This window comes from Podarcis gaigeae, assembly GCF_964106915.1.
Source record: "Podarcis gaigeae genome assembly, chromosome: 12".
NCBI classification, from domain to species: domain Eukaryota; kingdom Metazoa; phylum Chordata; class Lepidosauria; order Squamata; family Lacertidae; genus Podarcis; species Podarcis gaigeae.
Genome location: NC_139688.1, coordinates 35,050,497 through 35,063,402, shown reverse-complemented (window position 1 = coordinate 35,063,402; position 12,906 = coordinate 35,050,497). Strand labels below are relative to the sequence as shown.

General features: G+C 42.5%; 1 protein-coding gene across 7 annotated transcripts in view; it reads left to right on the top strand.

Moving 5' to 3' along the window:
- The window catches only part of CDCA7L (cell division cycle associated 7 like), a 67,840-nt gene that overhangs the window by 42,585 nt on the left and 12,349 nt on the right, over positions 1-12,906 (top strand). For 3 of the 7 annotated variants that reach the window (XM_083705299.1, XM_083705303.1, XM_083705300.1), the window contains exon 2: positions 10,169-10,306. In XM_083705299.1, coding sequence (XP_083561425.1) covers positions 10,169-10,306 — 138 coding nt within the window. Of the gene's footprint in view, positions 1-2,150; positions 2,895-3,486; positions 3,604-10,168; positions 10,307-12,906 lie in introns of those variants that run through there. The other 4 variants (XM_083705302.1, XM_083705301.1, XM_083705305.1 and 1 more) reach the window with 4 other exon arrangements.

Sequence of the window (12,906 nt, the reverse complement as noted above, 5' to 3'; positions counted from 1 at the left end):
TAGACAGACACCCAGAGTCATCATGTTTAGTTGCTTGCTGAAGACGTATTTGACTGAGATGTGACCCAGTCACTTATGAAATATTACTTTTACATCTGTAGGAATGGTTTTGTTTTTAGAATGCTTATTTTATCCTATTTTAATTCTGTTGTAAGCAGCTTTGAGAAGTGGTTTATAAATAAAGAAGTAATAAACATGGATCGTGAACTCCCCAGCAGATCACTGTGTAGGGTTGGGAAGCAATAGATGGAAGGAGTGAATATGGCCCTATTTACTTTTGAGCATCTAGCCAGAAACAGTCATGTCAGAGGCAAAAGAGAGGGGGCTCCCAGGACTCAAATCTACACTAGAAACAGAGTACCATAGTTTCCTAAACACTCAGCTACAGCAGTGGGCAGGAATCAGATCCATCATGGAACGTGTCTTCTTCCCCAAGGGCCTTCCCCAAGGCCCACGTATAGACATGATGCAAAAGGAAAATGGGATGGTGAGAGAAGAGAAAGCAAACTTTAGCTTTAAAGTTGCAGAATTGTTTTTATAGGTTCTGGCAAAGACAGAGACAGGAAAATGTGGAAGAAGCTGCACTTGTCTTGGCACAGAGACATGCCAGGTTGAACAGACCCCCATCGCTGCTTGAATGAAAGTACAGCTGAAATGAAAGTTGAGCTGAAGGCATAGGAAAGCAACAGAGGAAAGTATATACCAAAGAGAATTGGTATACAGTGGTACCTCAGGTTAAGAACTTAATTTGTTCTGGAGGTCTGTTCTTAACCTGAAACTGTTCTTAACTTGAAGCACCACTTTAGCTAATGGGGCCTCCTGCTGCCGCTGCTGCACGATTTCTGTTCTCATCCTGAAGCAAAGTTCTTAACCCGAGGTAATATTTATGGGTTAGTGGAGTCTGTAACCTGAAGCACATGTAACCTGAAGCATATGTAACCCGAGGTACCACTGTATTGATATATTGTTTCACACTGCTCTTTATAGGGAAAGTGCCAGAGAATGTGCCGTCATAACTGGATGTTGGTGTGTATGTTCTCATGGAAGGACACAATTTTGTAAAGTTTAGGTGGGCATTCTATCTTGCTGAGCAGTGTGAAGAGTGTTTTTCAGCTGAAGAGGTTATTAAATCTCAATATTCATTCACTAGGTGAAAGCAGAAATGTGTTTGGTTCAATTTGACCCTTTGGCATTTTCTGTGTAAGTTTGATTGCAATGTGATAACAAAATGAGACCAGGGAATAGTTGGATACTAGAATAAAAGTTCTGTGCAGAACAGCATCCTCCATTTTAAGCATGAAACACAAACTCAACCCTACATTTATTTTCAAAAGGACCAGAAAGACTGTAATATAGCCTTTGAATAATGAAATAGTGAGAAGTTGGTGTGCTTTTTAAAAAATACCCATTTCAAATTAAAAGCTCACTTTGATCACTGTACTTGTTTTGAAGAGGTCTAAAAGAAATCTAAATACACAGCATATGTAATTGACTTGAAGGCTGAGATCTCAGCAAAACTAGAAATGTACAGTTACAAGTTTGAAGATCAGAAATCTGCTTGACTTTCTGATCTCTTTTCAAAGGGGGCCAGCGGATGTAAAATAAATTTAAGTTATGTAGCTTAAGAGATTTGAATAAAACTTTGGTATCCATACGTAGGACAAAATTGTAAATATTGTAAGCAGTATCTCATTTTGACAGCCATGCCCATTCTCAAGAGAGCACTGTCTTTTAAATACTTTGCTTTACTCTTATTTTTGTATTCAATATGAACACCCTGCTTGAGAGTACATTTACAGACAAATGTGTTTTTGTAATCGCTCACTAATTCATAGGAAGTAGTTTCCCAATGACTTTAACAAATGGTTTGGGATAGCCTAAGGTTATTCTAGAATTTAGACTGTTTAAACTCCAGAGGACCAGATCCAGGCTGCATTTGCAGCTTTGAGTCATTATGTAGAGAATTAAAGATTGGTACATCTCTGTTTTCCGCTCACGTTGAGGGTGGGTGAATTGTCCTTGCTCGTTGCAATCCCTCCTTGAGATTCAATTCTGGGCTTTTCCCTACGCAATTGAGGGCAGTGAAAGTTTTTGATTCCTTTTACAACTTCGTGTATATACCGGTAAGATCTAACTGTGGTTCCCAACAGGTCGTCTGCATCGCTCACAGCTGCGTAATAGCCCGGTTAATCCAAGATGCACATACTTTCCGTTGAGTCCTACATCTTTAAGCAGAGGAAAAGTTTCACCGGGCGAATGACCGCCTGCAACTGCAGCTAGTAATGTTTGGAGCCAGGCCTAGGGGAAAAGGCGGCGACTCTCAGTTTGAACGACTTCCACGCCCCCAAAAGGCGGGGAAAGATGTACTGTATTCCGGTAGGCGCAAATATTGGCCTCGGTTCACCCCCCGTGAAGATTTGTAGGGCACTGGAACTGCCCCTGCATCTAGACCCGCGCGACTCTTTTCTGCGGGGAAAGTTTCGAAAGAACCCGCGCCGCTCAGCCCCATCGCATCTCCCGCCACCGGACTGTTCCATTCCGATCTCGGGGAGAGTCCCTGGTGCCCAGTGCGCACGGAGACCCCAACCACAAGCTCCTCTGCCCAGCAGACATGGTAAGGAGCTGTTAAAACAGCGCCGAGGGCATAACTTCTTCCAGAGCGTAAGACGGAAAAGAAAGGGAGAGGGGAAGACGGCAAAAAGCCCTGCTCGTCTCCCCCTTGAACGACCAAGGGTCGTACAGTCCCGCTCCCAACGTCTGCAGGAGGCTTGTTCGAGCTCTAGCAGCTTCTCGCAAGAAAGGGGCGCGTGAGTGAGCGCGGGCTTGTGGGCGCGGGCGCGCGGCGGGCTTGTGGGCGCGCGAGCAGGATGGCCCCGGAGACCCCGAGGAGCAAGGTGAGGCGGAAGCGCCCCGCGGGCGTTCGCAGAGCTTCGGGTTTTCGCGGCGCGCGCTGGGCGCAGGGAGTTTGGCGCCAGTTTCTCAGACTCTCGCGCGCGCTCCTCGCTGGCGAGCAGAATATATGGGGTTGCCCAGGGGGTGTGGTGGTCTCCTTTTGAGCCCCCTCTCGCCAAGCATGGCCCCGACGCCTTGCTTGCAGTGCCCAGGCCTTTCAGTCATGGACGTCTCCCAATGGAAGTGCCTGGCTTTTCTCCACAGAGCAGCCACGTGCGACCAGCAGGACGGACTTTTCTGCAAATGTGGAAATTGGGCGGGGGGCGAGGAGAAAGATAATCTGCCCAACTCGCTCTACAACCTTTGGATTCATTGCTTAGCTGCAGCTTTTCTCCTCCTTTTGCGTTATCTCTTGCTGTTTAACCCGGCAGGGTTGGGGACAGTCGAGTGAAATACCTCGCTGCCTTTGTTTGCATCCTTCCCTAGTTTGTGTGCTTCTCTGTAGTTGCCCGGATTCGAGGAGTCCGGGAAATGAGGAAGTCGCTGATGAGACTGGCCTTGCCGCGAAAGTTGCCCCCCGCCCCTTACAGGGTTGCCTGGTCACTTCTTTTTTACAGTAAGGATAGTGATGGAAGTGAAGGAATCTGAAAAAGGAGCGAAAGAAGGGGGCGTTTGGCAAATAAACTCTCTTGCATTGTGGCGAACTCAGATGTAAGCTGACTCATAAAACTTTCCAGTTAGTAAAGAAACTTTACAAAGTTTTCCTTAAATGTTTCAGCGTTACTCCTGAAAAGTATTTCTAATATTTACAAAGATACTATTTCTGTTTTTAAGTAAATACAAAAGCTCCCTAGATTTATTTAAAACGTCGAAGCTTTTTAAAATAAGTGTTTCTTTCTAAAAAAGGAAAAGAAACCACAAAGGTGGCAAGCACTATCTCAGAGGAGCCAGTCCACCTACTCAGGAGGAAACTCCTCTAATAGTACCTGCGGTGACACATGCACACCACATGTGTGAAGGGAGGTGTTCATGGTGAGTTCTGGGTCCTTTCCCCCTGAAAAATAGCACTGAGTATGTTATATGGAAACCAAAATTTATTTAATTTGTTGATGGCCCTATATCCAAGTAGACATGCATGGTTTTGGATCGCAAGCTCTTAGAGAAGTGTTTTGACAAGTGGGGAACCTGTGGCCTTCCAGAGACTTGCCAGACTACAACATCTTGGCTTTCAATGATGTTGGAAGGTTAAAAACAGACCACAGCTCCCATCAGCCCTGACAGTTAGCCATGTTTCCCGGGACTGATAGAAGTTGGGAGTCCTACAACCTATGGTTTTTCCTTTTCCTTCCTGTCCCTTTTTCCTTGTGTGTGTGTTCTAGATTGTAAGCCTATGAGTAGGAACTCTCTTGTTTTCATTGTATGTAAGCTGCCTTGGGAGCCTTTCACTGACTGAACAGCAGGGCACAAATACTCTAAATAAACAATAAACAGCATTTGGAGTACCAGAGCATCCCCAACCCTAGTGGAGAGCATTCACTTTTAATATAGTGTATAGATAAAATTTATCTGCACTGATTGCCATACTGTAATGCATTCATGAACTACCCTGCAATCCAAGTCTACCGTCAGTGACTTGGTTTTCAAGAAGTATTTGGTATAAATTACTCTGGAATTTTAAATGCAGAAGATCCTACTGTTAAGCATTGGTCAGTCCTTCTACTGCCATTGCTTTAGATTTTATTTGCCGCTGCCCCCTCTTGGTTTTCTATATACTAGTAGGGTTTGTTTGTGCCTAGTGCACTAATTTATACCAATGGAAACATTATTTCCATTGTATGCGTGTATCTGAAGAAGTGTGCATGCACACAAAAGCTCATACCAAGAACTAACTTAGTTGGTCTTTAAGGTGCTACTGGAAGGAATTATTTCCATTATTATTGGTTATAACAATGTTTTATGTTTGACCTACTTTGAAAGCATTGCCCTCAGTAAATGGTAGTCTGAAACTGGGAAATCTGCAAGAGCTGCCACCAGTTAGTGTAACAGGTACCTGTGCTGGTGGATCAGTGGTCTGAGTCAGCATAATGCTGCATCCTATGCTCTGAGCTGGTTTAATGATACATCAGGGTCATCTCATCTTTTTGGTTCATAGCATCCCTGCTTCTCCATTTGACCTGTGAAGCCCTAAGTTAGGGGTGGTGAAACTCAAGAGATTTGTTGGACTGCAGCTCACATCATCCCTGACTATTGGCCATTGTGGCTACTCCCATGTGAACCTCCTTGCAGTTCAAAGTCAGCTGAGAAGCTTCAGGTGAAGGCCAGAATGTCCTTCATGGAAAACACAGCCTTCTCATGAAAGTCCCAGAGCTGTGGAAAGGCCTTCCATGAGCTCCTGTTGCATATTCAACAAGCTTGGTTTGGTTGCTGCTGGATTTTGTTGATTGCTTTGTCCTTGTTGACTTTGGTTTTTTAATTTGAATTGGTTTTTATCTTTGTTTTATTATACTGTACAGGGCTTTTGAGATCTCTTCTGGCCATGAAGTTCTGTATAATTTTGGCATGTAAGTTAAGAGCTTGCTAGTAACTGACTGGTGGAGCTATTCTGAGCAGTCTCAAGGTTGATATTGTGGGGAAAGGGCCCTTGGGTCATTTAGTGACTTGCTTTGTCCAACTAGCTGCACATTTTGAGGATAAAGTCACTTTACTCTGGAGTCACCTTCACTTAGCAGTTGTTGCAGTTCCAACGGAAGTATTCAGTGCCACAGTCTGATGTGTTGTGAGATGTGTTTCAGTATATGAAACCTTGTGATGTAGACAAGGTGCTTGTGGTAACACACCCAACCACATGCCCTCTTGATTTACTAAATCTCACAGATTTAATCAGTAGGTCTAGGGAGTGATTAATTAGGTCTAGAGTTGTTAATGGTTCATTACGTTCTTGGATGATACGGATTATCTAGTTCCACTCTAATTTGGGTTCAGACTTCACTATGAGACTGAGCTGGTCTTGGTTACCCTGATACCCTCTACTGGGAGCAGGACAAGGGAATTTCAACTTTGCTCCTGCATCTTTACCTTTTTTTGTAGTGTTAGAAACAGAGATATGAAAGCTAGGAGCTAAATGGCACCATAAACCTAGGTTATGGACGCAACAACGGAATGTCTAGGCACACTTTTTATAGCAAGAATACAAAGCTGAAAATGAATGAATTACAATATTATGTTCATTTTCCCCATGGTCTAGTCCTTCCCCTGCCCACCCCCCTAATATTCTTAAGAGGGTCTCTTCTCTAGTCTTAAGAGAGTAGCTGGAAGTGGAGAGGCAGAAAAAGGCCCTCTGCTTTCCATCCATTCTGCAGTTTTAATCTGAAATCTTGGGCGCAGTACCGCTTCCAGAGCTCAAAGCTGCTCCTGAAATTCCTGGGAGTTTTGAACACTGCTTTCTTATATTGACCATGGTATTCTTCTGGACCAACTCCATGCATTGAGAATTGGGGCAACTGTGTTACAATGGTTCTGGTCCCAGCTACCAAGTCCAGAAAGTAGCATGAGAAGAGTGCTTTTCACTATCCTGGGAGTTATTCAGTAGGACACTATTTTATCCCCAGTGATATTTAATGAGAAGCTTGACTTCCACTGAAAGATTTGCAATCTGTTGGAAGCAGTTGTTTGGCTGTTTGAGGCAAGGTTCAATCAGCCTAATGTACTTTAAACAATCCCTAGTTTTCTCTTGACTAGCTGGGGAAGGGGGTTTGGGGTGTGTTTTGGTGCTGTGCATTGGAGATGCTTTGAGCACCTTTGGGTGTTCCCCATCTGCCAGAAGGAACCACAGGTTCAATCCACCCTAGCTAAGAATGCAAGTAGCTTGTGGGTCTCAGCCTACCAATTGTAGGCCTGTGGTGTAGACAAACTGCTAATTTCACAAAATTCTCACCATGTCAGTAGATCCACCCACTTCAAAACATTCACTTTCCTTCAAGGTTGATGTTTCTTTTTTAACAGAGTAGAAGCTTTTAAAATGAATCAGTTAGTTATTGTGTCAAGGCTGCATAGTGGTTACATGCAAAATTACTTATAAACATTTTAAAGTAAAAAGTTGTGAGTTCTTGGTGGCAAGAAACCAGCTTCTTTGATGCACTGCCACAGTTATTCTGTGCAAAACTCATTGATTTACAAGGTCTATCTTGTATCAATCTTGTATGTTATACAGCTCTCATTTAAATCAAGGCATTGGCGCTCCTGAATGATTTTAATAAGACTATTGAAAATCAATATGGAGGGAAGAGGGCTTGGAATGCAAAAGGCTCTTTTGAAGCCTCTGCAGTGTTACTTTATTCAGAGTCCCTCCATACCAACACACAGAGATCAAAAAAGGGACTTTACTCGAAAAGGGTTCCCCCCCCTCTTCGTTAATAATCTGTAATTACACCCCCGTAATGACTCCTCTGGTACAGATGCAGAAGAAGAAATTAGTTAGGCATACGATAATCGCAGCAGCGGCTAGCTCAGCTGTACAATAGTTCAGGAACTAATGCACTTGCTCCTGGAAGCCAGTTATTCATAGCAACTAGACTCCACAGCTCCTCATATGCATTTTGCAATACGGCACTAAAATGTTCAGTATTATAGTGCTTCATTTTTAACTCCTCTTTCCCAGTCGCACTGAGAACTTTGTTGGCTTGTTTTGTTTTGGGGAAAGCTGTTGCTGGTCCCAGGTTCATTCCCTGGCACCTCCAGGTAGGGATGGGAAAGACTCATTGTCTGAAATCCGACTTAAAGTGTGGCCATGGAGCAGGAGGAGGTGGCACTGATGAAGGCGTGTTTCCTACAGGGAATGTGTTGGTGAAGCAGCACCCAGCAGGACTGGACTTCCCTCCTCTCTGTAGTGCAGTTAAGAAGACAGGAAAAGGAGGTGCAGTGCTTCCTTTCCCTGCTCCCCTCCTGATTTAATAGGTCTTTAAAAACTAATTAAAAGTCCCACCCCCCAAAAAATATCAGAGTCTTAAACGGGTCAAGTGCTTCCATGGTTCAGGTCAGGGGCAGTGCCCAGCGCCCAACTTACAAATTACACTATCCATCTATAAATCTCAGCATGTTTTGTTTTCCAAATGTACTGGGCAACAGTTCATAGTCTGTTATTTTCATAGATTAAACCCCCTAAGCATTGTTGCAGAATTGAAAGCCAAATATGGACCCCTAGGTGCATACAGTCCCTTTGAAAAGCTTCTGATTAATCCAGATCAAAGAGTTTACTAAGCAGAATATATCAAATGTTATCATACTAAGGATAAGCAGTTATCCCCAACTTTTAAAAAGAAGTGGGAGGAAGATTTACTGATTGGTAAATAGCATATGTAACTGGAAGAACGGACTTGGTTATTCAACACAGTACTACAATTTTTAATAAGTGTATTTTGGAAATTATACAGGAAATGTAATTACCAAGAAGTTTCAAAACAATTCTTTTGTATACAATCTGGGCAGAAGTGGAAAACTGGAATACACTTAGTTACATGGCTTCTAATATGTGTAAGGCTATGCCTTGGTCCTCACTGGAAAAATAAAAACCACCTATATCAGAATGGATGAGGAAAATAAGGGGAAAACAGCCTTGTTATATAAGTTAGTGTCTCAAATGAGAGCAGGGAGAAACAATGAAGAAAAGAAATATGGGAATGTGAGCACAATTTGTAAGTTTATGGAAAGTGAAAATTAAAAACTACATACTCTGTAATTATTTTCCAGTGCTGAAAAACATGTTATAAAAATAACATATAAAAATGTGTATGAGTGTGGAGGAAAAATGTACAGTGTATATACTGGAGTTAGATTTTCTAATTCTTGCTTTTTCATCATCATCACTATCATTGTGAACTTCATATTAAAAACAAACCAGTCAGCCTCACTTAGACAATGCCTGCCTATTTTACATATTTTCTCAGGTAGTGAATAGAGTTTGAGGAATATTCTAGTGATACTTCATCGTAGGTATTTGCATATACAGTGGTACCTCGGGTTACATACGCTTCAGGCTAACGGGTTACATACGCTTCAGGCTAACACAGAAATAGTACCTCGGGTTAAGAACAGAAATTGTGCTCCGGCGGCTCAGTGGCAGTGGGAGGCCCCATTAGCTAAAGTGGTGCTTCAGGTTAAGAACAGTTTCAGGTTAAGAATGGACCTCCAGAACGAATTAAGTTCTTAACCCGAGGTACCACTGTATAGTGGCAGTGTATACCAAATACATTTCTAAAGTTTTAGCATTGTAATGTTGATTTCTTTAGTTCAGTTCATAGGTCCCCCCCACCCTCCAACCATTAGGGTGCTCTTTTAAACACCTCCTTTAAATATCTTCGTTTCTGGCTGGTGAACTGGCTTGCTGTTTTAGAGCTGCACTTGAAACATCACAAAGTTAAAAGGCTGGTTGTTGTAGCCACCTAAGTTCTACTCAGAATAGAGACACTGAAAATAATAAGCATAAGTGAATCCTGACCATTGGTTTCACTGGGTTTGCTTGGAGTAAGATTAGCATTGGACACAACCCAGTGTCCTTGAGGTATTACAACCTCCTGTGTCTTGAACTGTCCTGTTAGGCAAAATCTGAGATAATTTGTAATAGTTTATAAGACTGGTACTGTATATCAACGGTGAAAACTAATATATAATTTAAAAACAATTAAACGACATGGGAATCTGCAATCCCTTACTATCCCTCCACTGTAGGAGGCCAGGAAGAAAGCGCTTCTCTTTCCATCTCTTAAAATTGGAGCTGGGACCCCAACCGTCCATCCAGCACAGTGCTGGAAGGGGGCAGAGACTTGCTTTGGTTCACTACCTGGCAGATGCTCAGAGTTGTGGTGTTCCTCGGGTGCAGAAGAAAGCTCAGGGTTGAAAAGGAGAAGTGGAGGGACATCCGTTTGCTCTGAGCTCAGAAGGTCTCTCGGACACAGAGGGAAGCTGCATAGCTCTGGCTTTGAGCTGCAATGGGGAGTTGGATTGCCTCGCTCTGCCTGTAGGGCCAGGTTTGGGTTCCTATCTCTTGACAGAGCCTGTGACAAGGGTCAGTGAGCACCTGGTCCTTACTCCTGAGCAAGTGTGGAGTGATTTGCAACCTAAATCAGCCTTCCTAGCATCCTCTGTGTTTTGACCTGTGTAGTTTCATGTGTACTATGTATGTTTAATTGAACTGAGTTAATATGCCATTCTTGTGAAAGATGCTACTAATAACTACTATAGCTAACTTTATCTTCCATTTCTCTTTACGAACTGAAAACAGATGCTCAAATTGGCTGATATATTTAATACTCCGAGTGATGATGAAGATTTTCTTGGGTTTGGAGCAGATGTTCCCATGGAAACACTGTCACTGGAAGACAGCTGTGAGAGTTTTGATTCACTAGAGTCAAGAAAAAAGGTAGGGAAATCTTGTAAATCTCCTATAAATCTGAAACATTATATTTAACCATGGTGAAAACTAAAATAGATTTATCCTTCTTCTGAAATTGTTTTCTAAAAATGCTTTTGGAATGTAGTGCTTTTTACTTTTTGCATAGACTATCTATTGAAGATTAAACACCCTTAAGTGCATTCTTTAGCACTCTCCTGTTGAAATAAATGAGGCAGAAAAGCACTGCTGTTTGTTGCAGAGGTAGGACTTAAATTCAAGTTCCCTAAATCTAAATCTCCTTAATACATTGACTTCACCGTGTTTCAGATAGTAAGGACTTGATTATGTCTCCCATGTTAAACTTGCTTGATTCTGATTACAGCAAGGCTTAGGACATGACTATAGCCTAAATATATGCATACCACTGCCCTTTAGCAGTTTATGATTAATTTTCAACTTGGTGGAGAAGATAATCCACCCAGATATTTGCTTGAATGTGATTTAGTAATAGTTGCTGCTTTGATCTCTGAGGTCAGTTTAACAAATTGCAGTAGGAATGCCTTGACTAACCTTAGGTTTAATGTGTAGATTTATTAAGAGGTAGTCTTTGGCCACCTCATGAGAAGAGAAGACTCCATGGAAAAGACCCTGATGTTGGGAAAGATTGAGGGCACATGGAGAAGGGGATGACAGAGGATGAGATGGTTGGACAGTGTTCTTGAAGCTACAAACATGAGTTTGACCAAACTGCGGGAGGCAGTGGAAGACAGGAGTGCCTGGTGTGCTCTGGTCCATGGGGTCATGAAGAGTCGGACACGACTAAACAACAACAACAATTTGGTAGATCAGTGAGCTGCTGTAGATGTAATATATCTTGATTTCAGCAAGACTGTCGTCAAGGTCCCCCACCATATTCTCATTGAAAAGCTGGTAGAATGTGTACTTGACAGTGTTGCTGATAGGTGGATATGTAGCCTGTGTCAAAAGAGTGCTCATCAATGGGTCCTCTTACTTCTACGAGAAGTGAGAAGTAGGATACTGCAGGGTTCTTCAACATTTTTGATATAAATGACTTGGATCAAGAAATAAAGACAAAGCTAATGACACTTGCAGATGACACCATACTGGAGGACTCTGCTTCACTAGAAATATTTCTGCAGCTGCAGATTTTCTGCATTGACACGGGGTTGAACTGAATTATCTGTGAGGTCCCTTCCAGGAGATATGTACATCCTGCTCCAAGAACCATGTCAACATTCCTGTTTCAATCTGTCTCAACTATAAATACAATTTCTCATTTAAAGTAACTTTCCTTTTGTGTGTACGCTCCCCCCCCCCACTCTGAAGCAGCTGCACCGCAGCTATCAGCAGAAGTAATTTTACAAAGAGAACCCCTCCAATTATCATAGGAGATGATTTTCGAGTTTAAAGGAACAGTATATAAATGATTCTTTCTCTTGTGTTCCCCTCAAAGTTTTTCTCTTAATCTATTGTAACTGTTTTTCACTTACATTATCTCAATATAAAGAAGTGTATAATTAAATACAGGGAAGTGAGGGCCGCATTGTAAAAGGGAATAAAGATACTTAGTGAAGTGCAGTTGTATGGAAGGTCATTTAGTCTTGCATGGCAGGAGGAAGCGGCAAAGAAAAACAAGGGAACTGCTCTCATAATGCACAGTTGTGACTCTCCAAAGATTGATGTTTTCTGCATAGGCATGTGAATCCCCCATCCCCCGCCCTACACTAGCCTTAGAATGAAAGCCTTAGAAAGGTAGAAAGATTGACAGGTGCTTTGAAATATTTTCTTTTACAAACCTCTCCACCTGATTTCATAAAGTTCATTGTGACTCTTCTATGTGCATAATAAAACAAAATTAAAGTTAAAACAACTTGCAAGAAAAAAAGCACCTCTATAACTTTTTGATACCTGAGCAATCATGGGAAGTTATTTACTTACACTGCGTGAGTATGGGATGGTGGGGACAGGGAGGGAGGGACAGATCCACACCATACATTTAAAACACTTCCAACAAACATATAAAGCACATGACTTCCCCCAAAGAAACCTGGGATCTGTAGTTTCCACCCTTACAAAGCTGGTTCTTAGCACCCTTAAATAAACTACAGTTCTCAGGATTCTTCAGGGGGAGTCACGAGCTTTAAGATGTGCTGCCTATGTTTTAAAAGTTGTGTGGATCTGGCCAGAGAGAGACAGACATTCAGACTGTGTTAACATACTGGCTTGACTCCTAAGGTACCTTAAGAAAGTCATGGAAGGAAACTTCCTCGTCCTTTCCTGCCGTTCTGAGAAAGCTCTGGATGGGCACAATGTGGGATGGTACATGAGGGGCTGAAGGGGTAGGCACAATTGCCCCAAGTAAGTCTTGGGTCCCTTTCTTCCCCCTTTCTCCCTTCTCCCACACCTTCCCCACATGCCAGTTTGATAACCTTATCCTGCATTAACCGTTTTCATATCTCAGCTGATTTAAATTTTTTTATTAAGAAATTAATGGAAGGTAAGCCTATTGCCCCCCCCCCCCCACACACACACATGGGGGCGGCGTTGTTCAGGAAGGCATCTTTATAATGACTACAGAGCTGGGGAAGGGATGGGAAGTTTTTCTT